This window comes from Poecile atricapillus, chromosome 3, assembly GCF_030490865.1.
Source record: "Poecile atricapillus isolate bPoeAtr1 chromosome 3, bPoeAtr1.hap1, whole genome shotgun sequence".
NCBI lineage: Eukaryota > Metazoa > Chordata > Aves > Passeriformes > Paridae > Poecile > Poecile atricapillus.
This window is the reverse complement of record NC_081251.1, coordinates 61410221-61437175: the sequence shown is the minus strand read 5'-3', so window position 1 is coordinate 61437175 and position 26955 is coordinate 61410221. Positions and strand designations below refer to the sequence as shown.

General features: G+C 35.2%; 1 protein-coding gene across 6 annotated transcripts in view; it reads right to left on the bottom strand.

Moving 5' to 3' along the window:
* The window catches only part of ZDHHC14 (zinc finger DHHC-type palmitoyltransferase 14), a 94056-nt gene that overhangs the window by 7228 nt on the left and 59873 nt on the right, over positions 1-26955 (bottom strand). For all 6 annotated transcript variants that reach the window (XM_058834503.1, XM_058834502.1, XM_058834505.1 and 3 more), the window contains 6 exons: positions 24372-24530; positions 13459-13596; positions 9812-9860; positions 6436-6538; positions 4595-4704; positions 2051-2153 (listed from right to left, as the gene is read on the bottom strand). In XM_058834503.1, the coding sequence (XP_058690486.1) occupies positions 2051-2153; positions 4595-4704; positions 6436-6538; positions 9812-9860; positions 13459-13596; positions 24372-24530 (662 nt within the window). The remainder of the gene's footprint in view (positions 1-2050; positions 2154-4594; positions 4705-6435; positions 6539-9811; positions 9861-13458; positions 13597-24371; positions 24531-26955) is intronic.

Sequence of the window (26955 nt, the reverse complement as noted above, 5' to 3'; positions counted from 1 at the left end):
AAGCAGGCTAACATCTAGACATGAAGACCTGATGTAAAACATTCTGCAATAAAATCAAGAGAAACACACCACAAAGCTGTACTGAAACGCACTTCAGACTTCTAGTAATTTATTTTTTGTACTCAAAAGCAGTAAGCTTGCTAAAATAGTATAAACATCTCTGATGATGTATAAATGACCAAACTTCTGCCATTTAAAACATACTATCGTCTACAGCTATGATCTACACATGCTCCTTTAAGTCAAGGAATTTTACTTTGTCTGTCTTTATCTGAAGCCATAATAATACCAGCTCCTGTACCAGATATAGCCCCTTCAACAGGGAAGGGAAAATAGTGTTAGAGAGACGGGTAAACTAAGCTGGCCTTTAGCAGTTTACAACAAAACTCAAGGGAGAAGTTTTAATGCTGATAGCCAGAATTCTTAAAAACCAATTGGTCTTGGATACAGACCAAGGCAAAAGATGCCCTCAGAAAATGGCATTACAATCTTCAAAAATATTCCTTCAAACCAAACAAGACATATTACATTTTTCAAGCGTCTTCTAAGAGGAGGCTTTTCCCAGCTCACGTGGTATGGTATTATAGGATATAAGAAGAAATCTCTGAAGAATTTGTGTAATTAGAGGTACTACACTCTAAAATTGTAACAACTACCTGTTTGACTTAAAATAATACCATAACAGATTTCTCCATTTCCAGAGACAAACTTAGTCAATTTTCTACCAAACTGGCAAAAATTTTCTCATTAATATCTAGGAATAATGATAGTGTCTAAATTCTTGCAATGATAAGACAATTTAATGCCATGGACACATTGTGGGTTTATGATCCTCACAAATAAGAAGCCTTGACAGTGTTAGAAAGTTTGGGTAATCCCTGAAAGACCTCAGCCCATTTCGTCAGCTTTATCTTTTTTTTTTTTTTTTTAACTCCCTTTTCTCTCTTCAGAGTTATAATATTTTGAGTAAAATTTACATAGAGCATTACCTTGTTCTGCTCAACTGCACCTCAGAAGATTCAGACTTAATACCATGTCTCTAATACATTTTCTTATTAAGGAGACTAACAAATCTATTTAATCCTCAAAACATTAAGTAAAACCAGCTTAGGAACTACATTAGGAACTCGTACAAAACTTTTATACGAGTTTATCAGTGACACTAAAACTAATCTGTCTTGGAAGAGCATGTCTTTTCTTCTTTTGTTCAAAAGAAAGGCTGAACTATGTCAGAAGGCCTCGTGGCTTCCTCTTTTTTGGCAGAGGGAGGGTATCCGTAACTCATGACTTCTTTGACAAAGTATTAGAACCCATATACTGTGAAGATATGTGGACAGCAATTCAGAAATAGGCACATATGCAAGATGGTTGCCTTCAGAAAAAGATCTCTTTCCAGTTATTCTCTTCTTCTTGGCACTGGAAATCCAATCTTCCATTATGATAGCCAATGCTACCAACAAAAAAAACCAAATACTATTGGCACAGTTTCAAAGATGTTTAAAAAACATTTGTTGTAATAATCCAGTTGCCATTTTTTGTTCAGGTTCAGTGTCCTCCTGCTCTTTCTTCAAAATATTTCTCCCCTAGAAACTCCTCTTTGTTCATCTTTGCTTTTTAAAATACATTAGTCTATGCAAAACCGCAGGGTATAAGCAAAGAAGAAAATAGAGTATGAAGAAAGTGCCACACAAAATAACAATTAGCTGGAAAATGATGAACCAGAGTAAGTCCATGATACTTGAATATTCCAGTTCAAAACACAGTAGGTGTCAACAGCAAAAGTCAAAATGCCAGTATATTCATTCAATAAATCAACAGCGTAGAAAAGACACTTTTTTTTAGAATCCACAAGCAATAACTATTACGCTGTGTGAAATGTACATTAAAAAGAGCCTTGGATTTTGTTTTTTCTTTACTGTTATTAAACAACTGATTCCACCCAGTGTGCCAGCTGTATCCAGTTAGTTATTACTTGATTAGTTCACATGAAAGTGGAGAAGAAAAACATTCACAGGAATCTTGATGAACAACACTATGGGATGATTCCTACCATGTTGCTCTGAGATTGTGTGGCCCCGTACATGGTAATGCCATTTGATGGTCCTGCTAATTGCGGTGTATCTGGCTGTATAAATCCTCTTCTGTCAATTAAGCTACAGAATAATCACAATAAAGGAAAAGTATTAGACATTGCTGGTTATTAACTATCTCCTCTCAATAAAAAGAAATAAAAAGTTTCTATCATACAACAGACCTTAATACCTCACCAATGGACTCTAATGTCCCCTTTTAGTCAAATTAAGTACTAGACTTCATTTTCAACTCATCAGTAAGGTACTTGTTCTTTGTGATACTGCCTCTCACATAATCACATGTACTGCTACCTTTTTGATTTTTATCACATACAGTAGACTTAGAAGCTTACCAGCAGATACCACAAAACCAAAGAATTTCAAACCACAGGTGAAAAAACAAATGACAAAACTCACTAGGGCACTTTGACATAGTAACTCTTTTAATGTTTTTTTGTTTTTTTTTTACCAGTTTCTACATCTAAATTGGAACTACTTAAAACAATTTAGGAAGAACGAAGAAAAGTTCATCTTGCTTTCTGACAGACAACTTAACTTGCCAGGTGTTCCATGACAACTACTTAACACTGCTTCTAGTGTTCCACTGTGCTAACCAAAGTGATGCAGTCATAAAATGTCTTATTTCTAAGAAAATGCTTAGTGGAGAAATTACTAAATGTAAGTAAAAAATCTGTGTAAGATTATACACAAATTACATAGAATGAAATAATCCAACCTAGTTAAAGATTAAAGACGCTTAAAGAAGTTATATAATTTGTTGCACCAAAATACCGGTTAAACCTATGCTGAAACCCAAGGATCAAAATTTGAAATTAAGATTTGAAAATAACTGTTGAGGACATGTAAAATACATTCTGAATTTGCTAGTGTAGGGTTAAAAATTATAAATGATCTTGAACAGAAGTGAGAAAAGTTTTGATTATTTACAGATCCTCTCTTCATCTGCTTTCCATGGTCAAAGGCACTTGAACATTTTGAATTTTGAGCTGAAATTGCTGGTAAGTTACTTTTCCAGAATTTAAGGAAAAAACTTAATATTTAGTGACTTGGGACACAGCTGAGATTAAAAGAAGCAAGCTTATAATTTACATGTTACAGTCAGTAAATTTTTCCCTGTGGTCACAAAATACCTCCCTGCAGAACCTCTTTATGTACATGTCAATGTCTAAGTAAGTAATGCTGCTACATGGAATTTAGGAAAAAATGCACAAACTCTGCTAAAACACAGGAGCCAGTACCAGTCTGGTCCAACTGTCTGTTGCTACTTTTATCAGGCTAATAGCCTATTCCATATACTGAGAAACATGATAAGAGTTTTAATAAAGATTTCCACTTGGAGTCAAAAGAATTTGAAGCATGGCATTGAGCTTTTATTTCCCATACTTTTATCAAAAGCAAAATGGTAGAATTAAAAAGTTGGCTTCAGGCAACATCCATACAGGCAGGAAGCAGAGACAGAGCTATTCACTCTCACCAGGGGCAACCCCATATGTGGAAATCTCTATTCTGTTGTTTCCTCTCCAGGACAAGATGTCAGTCTCCCCTGTTGAACTTTGGCTGCTCGTAGAACCACCTCTGACAGTCCTGACAGCAAAGCCAGAAACCCCACTCCAGTTAAACACCTGAACCACTGGGACATAAAGTCATTTACTTTCTTTCTTCTTGTTCAGATTCATAACTTCACAATTCCAGGCAAAGCAAAATACACCAACCAAGGAGTGGGCCATAAAATTATCTACAAGTTTTTCTGCCCCTTTCTACAGTGAAACTGGGCCTCTACTGTGTATATAGTACATGAATTGCCTAATCACTGAGCACTGGAATAAGAAAATTATTAAGTTTTTCTGGCTGCCCGTTTTATTTGTCTAGTTTCAGTTCTGTACTACATTTTCTTCAAGCTGAAAAAATATATCCAACATCAAATATATAAATATTTCAAATTTCCAAAGGTGAAAATACATTCAGCAGAACATTACATGTTCTTTGGAACTGCTTTGGTGTAAGACCACCAAAATGAGTTTAATTTATATATGTTAACAGTATTAATGAAAACAAAACCAAAACTATCTCTTTAAATAAAACGTTTCAGTTAAAAGACAAAATTTGACAATTACCAAGCTAGCTGTAGATTTAAGGTTCCTCAACTCATGTCACATTTGTTAGATATGTAAAAGTTTCATAAACTTCCAGGTTGACCTTCATGCAACAGCTAACTACTAGAAATCTTTTATTGCTATAAGCTATTAACTGCAGTGGTGAAAGTTCAAACAACAAAGCTTATTTTCATTTCAGATACAATTTTACAGGATTTGATCACTAACTCAGTTTGGTTTAACCAGTTTACCAACTTATCTCTTTACCACTGAAGAAAAACTTAAAGCTTCTAACAGACACTAATCCAAAACTTTCATTTTGTTGAGTAAACTCAATCAAAAAGAATACTTTTTTCATTAATAATCACATGGCTTCATTTATGCTAACAATACTTTTGATACTCTTACCTTGGAGAGAGGGGCCCACAGAGAGCAGCACAGCAATTAGTAAAGATGTTGCCATAACTGTAGGGATTATAGTTTTCTTTACCTCTTTTATTTGACCATGATCCTTTAATCTGAAGAGATATGAACAACATGCATCACATGTAATACAATACAGAAAATGGCTGTGAGAAATTAAGGTTACAACATGCTACTTGCAGAAGAGACCACAGAAAACCCATAATGACACTTTCCAAACAATTTAAGAGTTTTGGGTTGCTATGAAGGCCGGACCCTATGAGCAAATGCTTTACCTCCATAGAAGTAGACAACCCACAATCTCAAGAGATCAATATACTCAAAGCAGGAATTTCAGCATCTAAAGGTAATGGTCCAAGTTCAATTTTACAAATATTATAGCGTGTTTTACAGAAGAGGCTCAATTGCAAAGTATTATTAAAGCCAGCAATCGAGCACTTATTTTCCATACTCTTGGATAAGTCTTCAAGCTGCACAATATCACACAACATTATCTTCCCTAAAGTTCCCAAATGGTTCTAAAATACTGTAAAGCAAATGCAGGCATTGCTACCTTTTACTGCATATTACATTTTCCCTTAGCTAGTTTGCTTTTCTGCTTGTGAGATACTTGAGAGCCTGCATAAAACGTCTTGCTGTATTCAATTGGGAATTTATGTTTTAAATTAAATTACTAAACAGTTTACTTGATATTCAGATGTGTTCCACAGCTGCAGTTCCCAGCTATCTTTCAACAATCCAGAAGAGACATTTATTTGAGGGAAGTGGGTGCAAGCACACTACGTCCATCTAGAGAGACAACCTTGGTGCAAACCTAATAATCGAGGAATAACTGAGTACCTCATCTGTCTTATTAACAAGGTAGATTTCTTCCAAAGTCAGGCTACTTGCTCTGATATTTGTTGCTAAGGCACAATTCATTTTGACCCTGCTTGGGAAGTGTTTTTCTGGTTGATTGATATTTACTGTAACATTTGTAATTTTAACTGTGACCTTAAACAACAACAAAACATATTTGACAATACTGAAGATGCTACTTTTATATCTACCAGATACCTATGAAAAAGGTACAAAAAGAAAATTACAATAAAATAACTTAAAGCTTGCAGCACTTTCTTAGATCACTTATTAAATTTAAATCACTTATTAAATTTCCAAAAGCTTTCTATAGCTGCCTAGCTAATTTTATTTTCTCCTTTCATTCATTACACATTTCTCCTTTTAGTTAGGGAAGGACACATGAAGACTCTACATACAGTTAAACAGAATTCAACACCAAAACAAAGGAATCCTAGATGCAAAATAGATGGCTGTAGAAATGAGAAAGTTGACCTTTAAATTAATGATGTACTCCCTGCCAGAGGTTTTGGACCTCAGAATGGCAAAGAAGTTTCAGAGGTAAGATAAAATAAAGGATAAAATTTTTCTTTAGAGAATTCAACACATTTTTCAAGTTTTACAGTAAGCAATTTTTGAGTTAAAGAATATTTACCACTCTCAGTGAAAAGGAGATACTGACAAGTTCTTATTTATTTCCTACTGTATAAAAATACTTGTTTGTCTCCTCCCTCCTTTATTTTCCTGTTTCAAGATAGAGATCCTATGTATGCAAGCCATAATGGACATACTATGTATATAATATGTCTATCTTCAAACCACAACAAATATAGTCAAGATTTCATCTGATCTTTTGAATCAAGCATGACCATATTACTTTCCTTCTTTCCTATGGAGGTATTCACAAATGATGCAGACGTGTCTGACTTGAGAAAAACCTTCTCACTGCTATTTAGAAATACATATGTAGAAATATACTACAAACTTACATCTTCATTTGTTGTTTGATTGGAGCTGATCAAATACGTATGAAAACCTGAGAGGCCAACAATGGACCATACTGAGAAAAAACACACCACAGCTTCCAGCACAGTAATTAAAGTCAAGGAAATAAATGCAAATGGGAAAAAAAATCCAGTAACAAGTAGTTAAAATCACAAAATTCAGGGTAGCCCACAAGTCCTTTGAGATCTCTGGAGTACTTCAAAGGGGTCAGCCAAAAATAAACTCTAGGCACCTGCTTGGCCCAGACACCAAGCACTGTGAGGAGTGTGTGTCCAGCCAGCAGATTTGGTATGAGGTGCAATGTATAGGGCTGCACACCCCAGATACATGGATGGGACCTCGTGGGGTGCTCTCATTTGTGACTTACAGGCAACAGTACAGGGACATGTCCAGCAGGAGCACCCTCACCTCCAAGGGAGCAGCAAAGGTGTGCAAGTGCACGGATTGGTGTACTAGGAAAAAAAGTCAGCACTCAGCATTGCATACTTACTACAGTTTATATAATTCCTTTAACTCTAAAAGAGTCATCATCTCAGAAGCAAGGCAATACAGTTGCTTCTAAACTTTACAAAATCAAGCATAAAGAGAAACTTTTCAAATTTTTTGTAGAAGTCTTCCTTCTATAGCTTTTATTTATTTATTTACACAAAATAGCCATGAACTCAGAATACATCTGCTTTAAGAATGCTATTTTCTATAATACTTCAATATTTTTGGTTTGTTTTCTTTTAGGGAATACAAACCAACAGAAGAAAAGGCTTGGTTCCCAGAAAAGTACATAAAATCATGACTAGGAACAAAATGATGAGAAAAGAATAGGATAAAAATAATCTGTATATTAACCATATCAACCTTTAGTGAAGTCAGTTTCCAAGACAACGCCAACTCAAAATTTTCCAGAACAAGGACAAGCCTTAGAACACAGAAAAAACGCTCTTATCACCGAACCTATCAATAGAAGAAAAAAATGACAACTCCTCACCATTACACACAGACATAGCCTGGAAACAGTATGGATGGACATAAATACTTGCAATAAAAAATCCTAACGTTAGTTAAAAGTGTAGAGTTTTGTGTTGCAGAGCTACTTACCCCTAATGAACTGGGAGATACCTGAAGTATCTGTGTCATCTTCCCTAGAACCTATTTCAATCAGAGTGGTTTAAAGCCAGGAAAGAGCCATTTGCATTCTGAGCAGATCTGCTCCAGAAGCAGCAGGATGACCAAAGGGCACTACTGAGCAGCATGTTCACTATTCTCTGTCTCTCATTTCCTCCTCAGGCTGTGTGAACTCAAACCAACACAAGACAGAAACTGACTCTCTGCAACAGCCACATCTAAAGCAAGGAGTACAATCAATAATGGGTAAGGAAACAGACTGTTGGCAGAGGGTTCCACAACATGTAAAAGAAGGAAACAGCCCAAAACATTACGCACAATACAAACTGGGCTTTGAAAGAGTGAAAATAGTAAGGAAGGCTTCAGATGAGCACTGCTGAATAGAATCTACACATCGGGAAGAAGATTCACCGGGTCAGAAAAGAACCTTAGAGGAAAAAGAGCTCTCTGGAACCTGAACATATCACTAACAGGATGCTCCTCACCACAATTATACTCAAAAGGGCACTGAAAAGTGAGTTTCTCCCTCCATGAGGTAATTCTTACTGGGGGAAAAAAAAGAAAAGAAAAAGGGGGAATTCCTTTCAGTTCAAGACCTCTTTCAGTTCCACACAGGAAGAGACATTTTTCAGTTCCCCAAAACAATTTTCAGTTTCCAAAAACAACTCGAGAACAGCAGGGGTTGTTTATGTCAAATAAAACAGAATCCACTAATTCAACTTAAGTCCATTAACTGTAAAACAAGCAAAAAAAAGCAATATATTCTCAAAAAAGTATAACCTTCTGGCATATTATGGTATGTTATCTTACTAGAATCATACAGTGTAATTTTCCCTTAGTATTTCACACAGACAGGGTTGTTAGCAAGACTGAAATGGCCACGTTCTCAGTGCCTGAACTGACTGGCTCCAAAGCAGCATTCCTAATACTTTTTGGGCAATTTAAGTTTTTACTGTTATTAATTGTAACCAAGCTTTTAAATTGTCCAACATATCACTATCAAGCCAGGCACTTCTGCAAGATGTGCTACTGAGCATTTTAAAGCAGCACATCTCTGAACACAAACTACGAATTTTCAGGCCATTTTTCTAGTACAAAAATCCTCAAATGCATAAGCAATTATCTTTTGATTTAAAGACAACTGAAAGCTATTCTCAGTTTGAAAATAGTTTGAAATAATTATCTTTTGTAAGAATTGACTGCAATTGTTCTAATTGGAAGCTACTGTTAGGCTATTTAGAACTGTTTGTTTGTGCTTTTAAAAATTATTTGAGCAAAAAAATCTGAACATGGCTTTGCTTAAAAAGAGAGTTTACAGCTCAGTAATTCTACCTGAAGACAAGCACACAAAAAAATCTATCTGTAGAATTTGGCACTTGGAAAAATTACCTGGAAAGAGGTTTCTATGCACAACTATGAATGACAGTTTTTCTTCCTACCTTTGTGTGGAAAAGCAAACTGTGTGAGGCACAATGGGCAAATGGGGAAGAATTCTTTTTATAGTGTCTTTGTGAGAGGCAAAAACTGTTTATTCAGACAGGAACCATTCAAAACACATACATAAACAATGGGAAGCTTACTCTCAGTAGACCAGCAGTTTCATCAGTTTCCCATTTTTTCATGATGTTAGTTGCTTTCTGACTCCATTCTCACTGAGCAGAAAACATACAGAATGTTCCAATGAAGTGATAAAAAGTGTATGGACCATTTATAGAATAGAAACACAGAATGGCTTGGATTGGAAGGGACCTTAAAGGTAATATAATTCCAACACTTCTGCCGTGAGCAGAAATAATAGTTTCAGAAATTGATTTCTTCAAGGAAAGTATGTTGTTTCTTTTGTTCCAAAATCTACTTTTTCTATCCCTGGAAAGAATCATTTGGATACCTTCAGTTGTAAAAGCAAAACAATTCTTGAATATTTTTAGTGAAACCACAGCATGTGTATAGTGCAAAATTCATTTATGAATTCCATCATAAAATATGAAGCATATTTCATGAACATGGAAACTGCAGATCTTTGTCAAGAGTACTGCTCTACAAAACATGACAAATAATAAACACTCCAGGCTATTCCTACCTCCAACATGTGGTAAGAAATCCTGTTGTGCAGGAAGTGATGAAATAGTTAACTGATAAAAGTCTAAAAGCATACATTCAACAACAGCAAGGAACCAAGCAAAACCACCTCAAGATGTTATTTTGCAACAAAATCTACAATATGTTTCAGTGAAAGGATATCTTGCAGGACTGTCCTTCAGAGCATTGAGGAACCCTGTTTGTTGAGAACCTGTAGAAATAGAACCCAAGATTACCAGCCAAGTAAGAAACTGGACTATGGGCTGTTTTTACTATAGCTAAAACAATTAACATTTGAAGATAACCAAATAATCATAGAACAGATTCACTAATATGAATCTGAGAATATGTTGCTCAGCAGCAACAACATCAAAAAAGCCCTTGAGCACCTTATTAGGTTTAGCATCTGCAGGATATTTTCTCAGTCACACCAAATTGATGCACACATACTTTCCCATGAAAACATTTCTGACTACCCCTGTTCTTTTCAGACCTAATATGGAAACAAAAAAAATTATAACTCCCTCTTTCATTTTGAAACACTATTTTTCAAAGTAACTTTTTGACTTGGAAAGTTTATTTTATAAACTCAGATTCCCAACTTTCTATCCTTTATTTTGGAAGCAAAGCTCTCTTGATTATAATTCTGCTCCTACTGCACCTACACAGAAGATTTTTCTAATAGGTTACTGTTGACTCTGGGCAAATAAAAGACAATCTAGTAGCTGAAAAGAGCTCAAAAGAAGCATGAGCCCATCAACTAGAAATGCAGAAGCATGCAAAGTAAAAAAGCATTTGGGTTCCATAACCATGAGATATTAATAACAAAGGGTGATTTGACAATTTGCTGATTGCAACAAGTGAATTTTATGTATAAACTGACTTAATGTGACATAGCTACAGGCACACAGTTTGAACTTTACTGTATAACATAAATGATTTAAATGCATCAGGCTGAAAGTTTTCCCCACAGCAAAAATTTTCCACTTAGTTTAATTCATCTGAAGATCTGTATGGGGAAAAGAATCTTGTCTTGACAAGAATAAATAAATATATGTATAATTCTCTAGACCTATCTGGTCAATTTTACTGTTTATTGTTACAAGTGGGAAGTTACTTACCTTGTATTTCTGAGCCTTTTCAGACTCTTATGATTGGTTCTTAGTCTCAAGGTACAAAACTAAAGGAACTTTCCCTGCCTTCTGACTATTTTTAGCATCCTTAATGGCAATGGCAGCAGATAGGTGTGATTTCTATACCCTACTGCTGGGTCCCACTCTTCCAAGCAGTGCTCAAAACATCAGAAGGTGAAGGCTTCACTGCAACAAGCATTTGAAATACTGATGCCTCTAACAGAGACAAGTAACTGTAAAGACAGGTATTATTACTGGAAATGTGCTCAACTTGGGGAGAGGGAACAAAATGTTTCAAGACAGTACCTTCAGATTTAAAAATTAGTTTTATTATCTTCAATAATGTTATGTGCACATATTCTTAAACCTAGAAAGAACAAATTTCCAACATACGCCTCAGAAGGCCACAGAAAACAAAAAAATACATGTCTTGTATCTCATCACAACTTAGGCCCACCAAAATTTATAAAATGCCAGATTGCAAAATGTATTATAAAAATATACAAACTTTAAAAATTTGTCAAAATCAAGAGGCATTAAAATAATTTTGCCAGGTCTTATGTATGACTTTGAAATATTTTAGGAAGGTCATAGTCGAAGGTTTAAAAACTAATCCCTCCTTAAGCCACACTAACAAAAGGTAGTCTATGCCAAGAGCAAAGGTTCAGATTAAGTAACTGAGAATCCTGCTTGACAGTTAGCATCAGCTAAAGAACTGAAGAGCTACAGAACAGAACACAAATTGTTAAGTGGTAATTATTAGAAAGGTGGACAGGAGGACTTCTAGAGGTATGGTAGGCACAAAGAGAATGGATTGATAAGAAAACCTTATTTGTATAGAACTCCTTTGAACACTGTCAAGACTATAGCAGACAAATTTGAGAGCTAGACTTGAAGCTCCAGTATATCAATTAAACATCAAGGAACTAATCACATTTCATACCTGCTCCCATTGCCCTTGAGGACTGACCAATCTTTAGAGCTTAAATATGTTTTTCCTAAGTAGATGAACCTCCATGGCAAGAATATTTTGCAGCTGACAGGTAATTCAGCATTTAACATTTACTATATATAAATTTAACATTTACTATACATAATCTATAACACCTACACAATGCTTAAGTGCTTCTCAACCATGCAGAGACACAATTAATTACTCCATTCTTTGTCTAAATCATACTCAAGAGTTAGGTATGGACACTGTAAATTTAAAATCCACTAGATAAACCTACTTAACATGAAAAAATGAAATACTGATGTTATATTGATAACTCATATACTGAAAATTAAAGAAAAAGCACTGAAGTCCTTGTGAAATGAAGGTAGTGTTAGTGTCAAAAACAGCTTTATGTTGTCAGAGTAGGAATGTTTTCAACTACTGAATGCTAGCAAAGATTGCAGAAAAAACACGTCTTTCTTCTTAAATGTAAAAGGTGTCTATGTATATGCTCATGCATGCTCAGATAAATAACAAGCACTGAAGTATTAATGACAAGTGTTCTTTTCCTAATAGTTTTCCATTTTTAAACTATATATATGTCTTATCTCTGCTTTTTTCAACTGGTATTAGAAATGCTGTATCTCAAAATTACATATCCCATTTCTAGCCTCTCCGCACTTGCATCACAGTTTTGTGAAGAAAAAGTCAGAGCAGGAATTCTGCTCTTTAAAATACAACTTTTCTCTGCATGTTGTAAACAATTTTGGAAACTGAGCACAATCTGACATATTTTTTCAATAAAACATTCTCTGAATATATTATTATCAAGTTAACTTTATAAATGTGTTATATACTGAAATTATTATTTCTATCAGGTTTCTGTTGCACTATAGAACACAAAGCAATAAACACATCACATTTCCAAAGTGGTTAAAGAAACACTCTTTAAGGCAATAGCCTATATAATTAGTGAAAAATATAGAACGCTCTTCTAGTGAGAGTGGGTTAAAAAAACCTAACATACAAAAGGTATCTAAAGACAAGTCATGTAACCTGTCATAAATGTCACCATCATCATATAGGAGCCAGCAAAATTAGTTAGGGGTATGGAAAAAGACTGTGTCAAAAAGAATTTTGACCTCAAACACAACCCAGAATACAAATAAAACCAGTTTCAGTAATATTTCTGATTCACTCTGTTATGAATTGGTTATTTATGCATTGGTTATTCTCAGAATGTCTATGCAAATGAAAATAACGTGTTAAAATAGGGTTGAGAATGGTGTAAAGCTAAACAGCAAACTATAAAATGTATAGTAATCTGGTATTACTAATTCTAGTTATTTACCTCTGTCTGGATGGCAAGTGACCCATGCTTACAGTTAAAAAAGCACATGGAAGTTCTTTAGGTAAATGATACTACCTATTTACTTAAACATACAGTGTATGTGATGCTTTCCCAATAAATCATTCATAAAAGGACCAAAAAAAATTAAAAAATAAATAAAAATTAAAAAAATTAAGACTGCATTAAGGTAAAGCCAGTGCCAGGCCAATGACTACTATGAACAGTGCCTACTATAGACCAGAATGGGACTCACTGGGGATTGTGAAGCTTCAGAGAAAAGGTAAATAAACAAATAAATAAATAAATAAACCCTGAATGATCAAAATATTAACTTAAAAAACTCAAGCAAATGGCTACATACGTAATCTGATTTCACCAGCATACTTACGAAGGATGACGTGGGTGATAACGAATGCAAATATAAAGACTGTCAGAAAGGACAGAGATAAAATAAACATATAAAAAAATCTGTAGTTTCTTTTCCCCACACAGTTGCCTACCCAGGGACAGTGGTGATCAAACCGTTCTGAAATGAGAGGCAGAAGAAAAAAAAATGGAAAACAATTAATAAAATGCTGTTTATTTGAAAAAATGCTCTCTGAATACTATATTAAAACTCATGATTTAACTGGCATTTGCAAAGTAGCCACAGAGAAGTTATTATTTAGAAAGTAACAAAAAATAGAAAAGAAAAAAAGGAGTACTTGAATGAAACCTTACAGTTTTTAAAGAAATCAAAGCATGGCTGAGGTGAGTTCCTGTTGAACTAACAGCCTTACTGTCACAAATTGTGCAGTCAGACCAGCAAGCATGTATTTATCCATTGTCACATGGAGCATTAGCAACTCAGTTGTATTTGAGTTTTTCAAAACAAGGTGGGTTTTTTCCCCTTCAGTGCATCTTCGACTCAAAATTGGAATTTCTGAGGTTCTTTCCTTTACATCTGTCATGATCACATCTCTGACTTATGCCTACTACCATATCATCCATCCATTATGGAGCATGAAATATTTACACCTTCCCACTTCCTTTTATTGCTTTGCTCAAGATATTCTTCATTCTAGACCACCTATTTTTCCACTTGGAGTTCGTGCTGTCATACAAGATCATTATAAATAGCAAAATCATTCACATCCAACATTTTTCAAATGTTAAAATTTAAACACATGGTATAAAGACTGGTAGATGTAATCTGCATGCTCTGTTAACCCTTTGCACTATAGGCTCTGTGTCCTTTTACCTCCCTGAGAGAACTCGTTCATGAGATAGGAAAAGGCCAGGGTGGATCAGAAACAAGCAATATGGGGGAAGTGCCTCAGTGCTGGGAAGCAGCAGAAGACATGGTTTACTCTGCTTCTCCCCAGGCAGCGTGGATCCACCTTCCATGTCCCAGTATGCTTAGTAATGGAAAAAGTTATTGCCAGGAAACAAACTTGCATTTCCTAACTTTACTTTGGAGAGATTACACTGACAGAATTTTAAGTTTTTTTAAAATCAAACCCAAGATCATAAGACAGATGCATTCATGCACTTTCTTTTACTCTCTGATCCTTGTCCAAATCCTGGTTTGTCTTCTGTGACTTTTATGCCTCCACTGATGCACTATCAAACTATTTGTAATTCCACAGGAAAGGCAAGCTATAAATCCGAAGTCCTTTAAGCCCTATGATAGAAAGGTACATCTGACCAAGTACACCAGCTTATTTTAGTTATGGATTTATGTTAAAGGCCTACATTAGAGGTTTTTCTTGAAGGATTTGCTTAGTATTATCTTCATTTAAAAAAAGTAAAAACCACATGCACAACGGATTTCTGAGTCCACCAGAAATCTGGGGGTTTTTTTTCTAAATGGTTTTGCATGACAGCTGTTTGGACCACATAAATCTGCCATAAATCTGTTTCAAATTCCAAGAGGGCTATTCAAGGTGAAGTTACTGAACTTTCTTAGGATAAGGCTTCAGAATACTTTGATTGAGTGAGTACTGCTAAGAATACCAAGAACTAAACACTCTGGGTAGGTGATACTACCTTTTCTCAGTGCACTACAGTTGTATTCCCAAAATAAACTGATACTGCTTTTTAAAAGTGCTTGTCTTTAAATCTGTACTTCTGAATGAGCCTTCATATTCTGATAAACACTCAATTTAAATTAATTCATACATACAACTCATAAGTAAACAACACTGCAAAGAAGCACAGCTCAGCTACAGAGCCATTTTGAAAAGCAGAATCCTAGGGTACTTTTGTACCCTACTGCCGAAAAAATACATTACGTGTCTTGCAAGATGAATTCCGTATATACAGATTCATTCTCTTCTATGCTGACACAGTAGAAAATCAATTATATTGACATAAAGCTGCTTCTAGCCATGACACAACATTTAGATATATGCAGACATCTACTTGATGGATTCAGATAAATGCAGACAAAAACGTGCACATACACACAACTCATCTATCTATAAACTCATGTTCCTATACATACACATACTCCTTACTGAAGACTGACTTGGTGTTTTTAACCTATTTGTCAGTCCTCTTCAATTTCCATCTTCAAATTTTCCTGGTGAACTGAAAGGCTCTGCTTTCTCAATAAATACCTTACTGGTCATTGTGAAGCTGAGTAACTACCTAAGATATTTACAAAGGAGGAATGGACCAAAAATGCTGGATATAAAAAACAATACTACAGTATTAAACTGGAATCAACTCTAATGAAAAAGGAGGCATATTAAAAGGTTTACATGTATCTCATGATAAATAAATTTGGTCTCATTTTTCTCAGTCAAAAAATAGAAAGGCATGTGATGTGCCACAAAACAGTATATTAAAAGGCAAGACATTATTCTACTCAGCAGAACACAAATATGTAAATGCAATTTAAAGATAACAGCCTTACAGCTTGTGAGCTGCTCTGCTTAGTTATTAATGCAAGAGAAAACTGCCAGCCCTCACAAAATGAAGAGACATATACTAAGCAGAAACTTCTAATGCTGTAAAGAAATACAAAAATCTATTAAATGTGGAGCTGTGTCCTCTTCCTTAGAAAAACACACAACCTAATAAGTACTAATGAAGAAGTAACACAATGTCTTAAAGCTCACCTCCAGCATTCCAGATGCCTGACAACTGAACAATCAATGATTTTGTAAAGGAAGATCTATCTGACATCTCCGCTTGGACAATGTTGTCAGCAAAATTAGGACAATTTCATTGAGAAATTAAAAACTACTGATGCTGAGAAAAACTGGAATTCCATCCCTCGTGAACTTAAAATGCAGAGCAAAGAGAAATGCAATTTCTTGTTGTGAAGAACAGACTGTTAAGAGGTGACAACTGCAGTTCTGGATAGTTAACATACTATTGTATTCAAACAAACATTTGTGGCAAGGTTAATGTAAAAATATTTGAGGCAAACACAATTAAAACATTGGTAATATAAACTCCTGCTAATATAAGTGTATTAGAACTCGAAGGAAGAAGCTGAAGCACTCTATGGATAGAAACATTGTGATATATCATCCTCCTACACCCAAATTTAAAGAAAAGCAGCAAGACATTTGCCTTCTTGATGTTACAGCTGTATCTTCTATCTACCTAATCAAGAACTACTGATAGAACAGATGGTCCAGTTTCTACCATTTCAGCATTTCTGTGAAGTCTTCTGCCTGTGTGTTCATGGCTCTCCATTCTTAGGCCAAGCCTAGTGTTCATTTTACCCTGCAGGGAGCAGGTTGACAGTGCCAGATGAACCTAAAACTATGGCTTGCTTTTGCCTATTCTCCTCAGATCACCTCATCAGACAAACACTAAGGCTGGCCCAAGTGAAGCACTGGGAACACACTGCCAGAGAAGGGGTGAAGTAACACCTTCAGAAGCAGCTAAGTGTAAATTCAGCCCAGCTATGACATCAATCTTACTACAGGTTAGCAGCTATCACAACTGCAGGAGAAATCCAGTTTTGATTAATTTTTCAGGATCTGAGAGCAAAACCTGAAGCAAACAAAAAAAGACTGAAAAAAAAAGTGTGAATAGTGTATGAGGTAAAGCATCAATGAAAAGAGGAGATGAGTAAACGGAGACTAAAAATGCTGCCGTACAAGTCACAGAAAACCAAAGAGGTAAGAACTTTCAGGAACTGTCAGTAACAAAGACTGTTTCATTACTCTTTCCCAGGTGATCAGCATCTTTGAATTTAAATAATAACTTCTGAGGATAGCCAGCACCCCCGTAACTAAATCCAAAGGATGAGGCTTCCTAAGATAATTGAGCCAGTCTAAAACCTTAGTAGCAGTGAAAGAGATGGTTGTATGCTGCCTTGCCTGCCACTTCATCCCACTTCCTTCTTTCATTGTGTAAGCTGATGATGAATCAGGTCAGTTCCCTGGACTGGCAGGAAAGAAGAAGGAATTATTTTGCTCATTGATGAGTGAGAAAAACTGACTTACCAATGGCTGTGTGTGTGTGTGTGTTACCAAATGCTCTGTGAACAAGCACAAAGAAAAGAATCATGGAAATAAGGAAAAAAAAAAAAAAGAAGAGATGCCATTCAAATCCCTTTGGAAGCAGCAAGCTGTTAGCACGACTCAGTGGTCTCATTAACACTCACCCAAATGCTCTGATTAACATGCACCTAAAAATCTATGCTAACTGGATGACAGAAAAACATTATACTTTGTACTTTAGACATTCCTAATTTTTTACCTTACCTGAAATATTTGTATTTAAAACTTGCATAAGAAGCATTAACTGTTGGATATCTCAGATTAAAAAAAAGCCTGAGAACATTTCCCATTTTACTAAGCCATGGTCTTTCACATGCAGTGTTTCCTTCAGAAGCCACACCAAAGCATGTTCCTTGCTGCTCAGAACCAAAGAGTCAAATCTCTACTTTTCCACAGCACAGCATGTAGACTTCTAAATACTTAAATGTTCTGCTTCCATTTTTCAGTCATTACACTCCAGGAAACCATGCACAAAATGACCCAAATGCTTTCCTTCCTTTTTCAAAACATCTCATGAAAGCCCAATAATTTACAAGGAATGCAGAAGCATTTTTAAATGGAACATTTGCAGGACAGCTTGGCCCTTCAGTTTGCAGCATTTATTGTTTCCCTTTTTCTTTGCTCAGCTGGATCACTGCACACCAGCATATATTTTCTAAAGCTCAGTGTAAAGGCAGGACTCAAAGACAAGAAGTCGACAGGTACAGAAATATCTAGGTCATGTTACCAGTGAGCACAAGTTAGAATTCACTTGGTAATTTTTCCACCCTGTGCAAGTGAAGCACTGTAGGGCAAAGACACAAACCTAAGGCATTCCCTGAATGTTTCTTTATTTAAAACATGCAAACGTGTATCCCATGACTGGAAAGAGTCAAGAGCCCACTGTGCAAATCCTGCCTCAGTAAGAAGTCACATTACAGCTCCACCAGTTGGGCCAGGATTACTCAAAATTACTTTGGATAGTAGCAGTAGTACAACACAGGACTACAATGCCCATTGTCAAGGAGTCACACTGAGTAATTATGTAGAGAGACTGACATCTGCATGTATTTATAATGATGACAATTAAAGCTTTTTGAAGGACTATGATGTCATGATATGACCACATCTATTCAGGCTTCTTGACTTTACATTTTGTATGACAAATAGTACTTTCAGAATTTGACTGCTCTTGAAAAGAAAACAAACGAGGATTTTAGAAGTCCACACAAGAAATATATTTTACTACAAAAAGTATTTACTTTCTTCTAAGACACACCAGTCCAATCCCAACAGCTGAAAGTGATGCACACATGCACAAAAGCAAATATAACAATTACATTAAGTCCTTTACAGTCAGTTCAAAATACATAATAATTTAACATACCAAAAATTTATATCCCATAATCATAACATATTCATAAAAACTGTCCTTAGCTCTGATAACTCAGTTTCACCAACTGAAATCATCACTCCTAAGAAAATTTTTTATTTAATAATACTTAAAAAAACATCCCCACTGATGGGATTTGCCACCAAATGGCAACAGCAATCAAATACTTGGATCAATTTAACTTACACACCATTCACCTGCCTGACAGTTGTTCCCCTGACAATACCTTTGCTGTTACTTTTGTGGAATGAAATTTGAGTAAAAAAATTTAAATGAAAAAAGCAACAAAAGATCAATTGCAAGTTACATTTATATGCACACTGGTGTTATTTTAGAACATCTGTTGTGGACAATGCACAATGGATCCTTTAAATCACTGAGCTTAAATGTTTTCATACACCGACTCCAAATCAAAAAGCCCCATGAAAACCAAACAGAAAGAAAGCATCTTCTGGCCTCATGCTAACATTTGGGAAATACTTACCAAAAGTTTGCTCCAAGTTACACTCTGGACACTAATCTCTATAAGGTGGTGCAAACTGAAACAGTAATGTAACATCAGGAAAGATGGGCCTCCATTAATTAAATGTTAATAATGTGCATGGGTATCTACAACAAAAAGTCAATCAGAAAAACAAACACAAGTGCTACTTAACATGTGTTTCACTTTCATGACTGTTTAAAGTGTTCCAGACAGCTAAGATATTTGGGTGGGGTTTTAAGAAAATAAGTTGCAATGACAACTTTTTGCATGCTAATCAACTTCAATGCTTGCAGACTATTGCTATTCACAACAAGAAAATAAACGTGCTTAATTTTCAAAATAAAAATAGCAATTGATTTATTAGGAAAACATCCAGCCATTGCCCTAGGATAGCTCATAGTAATTAAACTGTATTGTCACACAGATCACTTCACTGCACCCTCCAATAATAAATGCTGACTAATTAACAAACTCCTCTGACTTTATGCACATTACTGGTGACGTTTTCAAAGGCAGCAGCAGAAGTTTAGAATGGCTGCTCTTTGAGAGGTACAAAGAGTGCAAAGTGAAGGACCTCACTGCTTAATAGTATCTCATTACATACCCATTCGAGTACATACCCAGATGAGTACCTGACACAGACCCAAATGTGGGGGAAGAGATTTTAAAACCCCCGTATTTGTCCATAGAGAAAGCATAGTATCCTTACCAAGTAACAGCATTCACAAAGTTTATGGATGAATTTCTCTCTTTTCCACAGGAAAGCATATTTATTTACATGCTTCCATTGTGGTCTTTTACTGAATTTGAGTTTTTTAACCATTTTGCAAATTCTTATTGCACTGAAAGTAAATAAGTGTTTATTTTCTTAGGTTTCTAATTTTAACTAGTAATTTCTCTTTTTCATTTTTACTCTGACACCTTGAGGTTTACAACATCATTTACAGTCAGATGTTCTGATCATCTCTGCATTTTTTCATATGCAGACCAGTGTGTAAGTCATAACCTCTCTTAAGTAACCTATAATACGATTTTCTTTTATAAAGAGACTGACATATTTTGCAGTCCACTGGCTTAGGATTTAGAAGCCCTGACACATATGCCACGCTCCCCGAATTTCCAAAGTACATCTAATTATGTAAGTGGCACAATCATAAATAATATATCACTTCTGTGAGTGCTGGTGAGTACTCCCATTTGGCAGCTTCTTGTTCTACCTTTTTGGGGCACCGAAACAAAAACAGTCGAAGGCACTTCTCACCTGTAAAAACTGGGAAAAATGCATAAGAGAAGAAAGAAGAAAGAAAAGAATGGTCATAGCAGCCAAATTTGTGCTTATAACTGTTCAGCAAAAGAGTCATTTGAAGACAACCGGAGCTAAGGTTTAACAGGTTCAAAATGAAGTGAAAATTATACTCTATTCACTGCAGGAAATGTAAGGAAAGAAATAAGCAAAGGCCATGAAAATGAAGTGAAGGCAAGAAAGGAAATAATAAGGTAATGAAGAAAGAGTGCTACAGAATACAATTAAAACCAAGAAACCAAAGTCCCAACATACACATTGATTATAAAGGACTACAAAGTCCAGAGAAAATTAAAACATTGTCTGCATTAGAGAAGCCAAACTTTTACAATGCCACCTCTCAGCCTGCTTTTGAAGTAACCGGTGCTCTTCAGGCTGGATGATGGTGGTATCTGGAGTAACCATAGGGAAAAGCTTGTCCCCAGAACACACTGGTAATTCTCATTTTGTCTTACATTGTGTTATGTGCGCTTTGGAAATTAATTCCCCATACTGTTCAGATATAGCCACCTGCTTCTTGTTCAGCTTTCATTATAGAAATTGAATTAAACAAAACAAAAATTATTTTATTAAAACCAAACCAAACAAAGGGATATTACACAGTTGATGTTGCAATGACCAAAAATAAATTAAGAAGCTGCCATTAGGTCATTTCAGAAGCAAGTCCAACCACTGCCTTCCTTCTAGCATTACATAGTGCCATCAAAACCTCTTGTCAAAACACAGCAATAACTAGCTTGAGCTCAGAATTTATGTCTGGCTTGGTTACTTCTATTCTAAAGTTTTTATCTCCTGTTTTCAGATGCATGTTATGTTTAACTCATTTGTAATTCTTACGCAACATAATGGTACAGAAAACCCTTGAGGGGCTAACTTCCTACTGACATTCACACAGGCAGTAAAGAAAGCAAATCAGGAATACACCCAAGGTATGTGCTTCAGGGAGCACTTCTTCAACCAATTTCCAATTTTTTAAGGTATTACATAAACGGAACAAACTACATTTGTATGAAAATAGGTATTTTTCTGGACGCTACTAGGAAAATACTGTAAAGCTAGAGGAGTCTGAAGTATTACCATGGCTAGAACTCAAACTAGATATTTTCTTCTTTTTTTTTTCTTATTTTAAGCTATTTGTTGTTTTTTTTTTAATCTAGAAATACCACATAGACATTTATAAAAAATTGTGATGAAACAAAAATCAAACAAGGTCAAGTACCAGATATGCTTACTAAACAATTAGACAGAAAAAAAAGAGTAAGTTTTTGCATGTACTTACATATTTAAAATGCTGCAATAGATTCCTCACAGAATAAAAACATTAATAGAAAACACAGAATGAAAGAACCTCTCTTTCATACTGCATTCATTTGCCAAGTATCATAAGACACCTTTAGGTAAAAGTAGCAAACTGTTTTTTCTGAGCTGTAAGTGCTGGTTTGAGGACAGACTCCATTCCTGTACCACTGAGTTTCTGTAGCTGATTTGTAACTGCAGCAAAATCTTTGGAAACTATGTGGTAAAAAGGAATGCGTGGCCATATTGGTAGTGAGCTGCTTAAATACGTTATGTTTAAACAACATAAGTTACTTAAATATCCATATGCGTGTGAAGTAGGATTACTTGTCCATGGGTTTAGTTAAACCAGTAAGGAACTAACAAACAGTGGCACAAGAACACTCATTGCTAATAAAAGATTTATTCAGAAACTAAATAAAAACATCATCATACAGACAATACTATTTTAAGAGTGGTGGCAAACTATATAACACTCTGATTAAGTGTACACTCGCAGATTGTTAGATTTCCACAGGTCTATCCAATTTTCTTGACACTTATTTTTAACAGAAAATTATTTTCAGGTACTTGTAGATTTCACTCTTTGCATTCAGAACACCTGAATACTTATATGACAAATACCTGTATCTAACCAGAAAACAAAGCTACTATACAGTGTACCCTGAAAAAGTCAATTTATTGCATTTCCCATTATAAACACTGAGGAGAAAAACCATAGAAAATTCATTAAATTACTTTAAAACATGTAACTCCAAATTTAAAAATGTGCAAGGGGAAATTTTAATGATCATCCTTATCTTATAAGCAGAAAAGATATCTCAGTTATACAAGTCATTTCCTCACTCTTTTCTGATAAATATTCATAATAATTCACATCTGTTTTTTCATCACAGACATGATCAGAAGACTGTGTAAGTTGTTTCCCTGCCATCACTACTTTTATGTTTTACAGAATAGGTTTTCCAGATGTGGTATGAAAAGGACACAGACTACAGAATAACCCATCAGAAAACCCTTCATACCACTGCATTAAAAAAACAAAATTTTATTGTAAAATAAGCTTCAAGGGGGAAGTTGCTCTTATTTTTGCTCTCTTGGTAAAGACAACAGATTTTCAACTTTTATTTATCACACTGGTCAACAACTGTATTTATGTATTACCCAGTTTGCTGAGTAATATCACTACACTCTAATGTTCAGGTTACACATTTGCTAAAAATATTTTTCTGAAAAATGTGCCAACTGCCATTCATAAACATCTCTACTTGCTCAATAGCTTTTGCAACACTTACAAAATTCTAACACATCAGAAAAATTTATTTACTGAAGGAACCATCTACAGATACAAATCAATTCTATAGGGCCCAAAGGCTAATAAGCTTTTCAGTCTGATGTAAGTGTACTCCCTAAATGAGTACCATCTAAACATAAAACTCCAATTCTTCCAATGACTGCTTTATATCTAAAAATATCACTGCTGAATGCTGCAATTACATTTCTCAGCTGGAGACATCTTTCTACATTATTTTCTTGAATGCATAAGATCCAGGCTCAACAGTGTGCTAATCAACTGCACTAAACTGCAAATGTGATCTAATTAACTGGAAACTGCTCAGATTTGATTGGTAGGGGTTTTTTGGTTTGCTTTTAAATCCAAGCATATCTTAATCACCTTGTCTGACCTCCACAGGAAATAGTAATGAGAAAGGACAAGATAGTCAGAGAGAAAAAGCCCAACCCTATAATTATAAAATATGCTTAGGTCCTGGCAACATGTACTTACTCTCAAAATAGCATGTTTGCCCAGTAATTTCTTATGGATTCTGACATAAGTACTTCTAGTCATAAAACTGCTCAAAGGTAAGAATCACCTACAGTGTGTATTTTGGTCATACAGGCCTAACCATTTGAACTGTGCCTTACAGTTGGTTACTAATGAACTGGAGAAGCAGCTCCTTGCCCTCAATTTAGTTTGGTGAAGAAAACAATTCTGAGACTCTCAAAAAGCTTGGAAAGGTCATTGCACATTATATGTGGCCTTGTTTGAGTTGGTGTGTTTGTGTTCCTTGTCATTAGGGCAGGTTAGGAAAGATGTATGCATCAGAAAATAGTTTCCCTTCTTAGACTAGCAACATCTGCTAGGCCAAGTTTCCTTTTCTGCCTCCTCTAAAATTCTTACCACTTAACAGATCTTGTAGGAAAGGAAGATGAACAAAGCAAGTCACCTCATGACTAATCTTGTCACTAACTGATTTTTTTTCCATCTCCTATGAAAAGTATCCATAACAATATATAAGCTACTAAATAGAACATATGCCATATCTTTTTTTTTACTCACCTACGCAGTTATCACAAAGGCTGCAATGTGAGGCACGAGGTGGGCGGAAAATCTTGCAAGTAAAACAATATTTTAGTTTCACTGTCTGTCCATTGATGATCACTTCTTTTGTTCTGGGAGGGGGGCGATATCCTCCTGAACTGGAGCCATTTGCTATATCTAAACATGAAAATACAAGACATGAAATGTTGTACATGAGCTATTATGTATGCACAAAACTGTCCTTGATGGCAATCCATAGCAGATTTCAAATATACATTTAAAACAAACAATTTTTCCCCTTCTAATTCTCAAGTAGTAAGTAGCAAAAAGATATTTCATTGCAAATAGCATCCAAAGCCAATCAATCTGAATCAAAAAAACCATCCAAACTCAATTCTCAAATGCTGACAATGAGCTTGATCCCAAAATTCTTACAGTTTCATACCCCCTAATAGCTCTTAGATAACTTATTAAAGACAACTATAACTACTGGTGTAGGATAGCAAAACTTGAAAGTTTACTTTAGAATCCTATTTTTTTTTTTTTTCAAAATTCCTGTAATAACAAAAAAATCTCCCTAGAAGTGCTGCAGAAATTCTACAACCTAATAGAGAATCTGCACATTTACTTAAGCAAAAGCAGCTCTGTCATCTGAGCCTGGTGAATGTTGAGATCTCTTGCATGCTATGATACAACCGAAAATTCTGAATATTCATGAAAATATTTTACAGCTTCTGCTGTTTAGAAATTTTAACACCCAATTCTCAGTGTTACTTCTACACACCTTGAAGTTTGTTTGTCGCACAAAAACCAGTTTCCAACTACCCTGTTAGATACAAGTGGTAGAGTTTTGGGGTTTTTTCTATGCTTCTTTTTGTTTTATTTTAGGATATTACCAGTAATTTTACCAGCATCTAGAGGACTCCTTAGACTAAATCATTAAAGCTCAATTTTTCCCAAGCTGAGCTTTACTTCGAAAGCTCAGCATGTAGAAGTGGTGCCTTTTTCTAGGTTTATCTGTTCTTGCGTAATCACAATCAAATCAAACCACAGAAGTGAAAAAAAACCAAAAACTAACCCTAAATTTATTACACTTGGACAATAGAACAGCTAAGACAACAGGGAAGTAAAATAAAATGTTTTCCAATATATGAATGAAAATACATTTCAAACTCACAGTCAAGTCACTTGAACTGTGTCTTAAGTTGTCCCCCTTTCATGTAAAGCTTGTTACTAAAAGATCTATGACTTGTACTTGAGATCAAATTGTTAGAAATACCACCCACAATCTTGATTTCTGCCAATTATACAGCCTACAAATTACGTATTTTCCAAAAGGGCAACAAGAAAGTCTCCCACCTAGCAAGGTTTCCAAACTGGCAACAGCACAGCTGTGCTAGCAAAGGTGCAATTATACAACGTGCTGATTTGGCAGCAAATCCAGCTTAAGGAGTTCTCATCTGCAACGTGCTCACCCATAAATATGAACCAATAAAAGTCTTTGTGGGACACCACTGTAAACTTGACCATTAAAACAACCAGACTTCGGAAAACTCTAATGGAGAAGAGGATGAAATGAAGGGAGCAATAGCTGAGATGGATGGAATCTGTGTATAAAGCTCCCAAACATCCATTAAGAGAATGAAATGGTGAATACTGAAGAAAGAACAGCTTAGAAGCAGCTTCCTACAGCCTGATGAGTTATAGACATTCACTTGTGCTGGATATAAACCAACTCCTGCAATGTGCTTGTGATGCTTGGCCAGGTCCTACAACCTGCACATGGAAGAACAGATTATTGTGTGGTTCCCATACCTTAGCAGCTACACTGATTGTGAACTCAAGTCTAACACTACTTGACAAATATTTATGATTAAGTAATGCTACCTGTGTATTTCAGTGTATAAGCTAAAAAGATTATTATTTGAAAGGTGCAGCACAACTGTGCTTACAGTATTTAAAGCTGATGTTACCTAAATCCAGAAGACAGGGAAGAATTTCTTATAATTCACATTACATTAAAAAGATTCTGGTGACATATAACCAATTGGCTTGTAATAGTCATAGTTCTTCCAGAAATCTTTGGGCATTACAAAACATTATCTTACCGCCATTTCTGACCATATTGTGGTCAAGTTAAGACTTAAACTGTGAACATAAATATAGGTCATTAGCCCTATTTAATTTTTTTTTAATTGAATAAAGCATTTAACACATACTGGCATGGCATATTCATTAATAAACCAAAGATTTCATTTGATAATCATATTTAGGTGCCTAATTATAAAAAATACTACTAAAGCCTGAATTTCACCTAGGTGTAGCTTTGTATGCTAGAAATACTGATGCACTGAATTTCTTAACATGAAAATGATATTTCAGATTTTTTTCTTTTAAAAAGTCTTATTATTCCTGAGTATGTACATAATCATAGAAAGAAAATTACTGACACCAGTCAAAGGGAATTGTTTAGAGGAAAAATGCTCTTTTTCCTAGATAAACACTTATTTTATAAAAGGCACAGTGACTAAAAACAGTATTTTCCCTCCCTTTCAAGATGTCTGTAAAGTGCACCAGAGTTATTTTAAATGGGTCTGGCAGA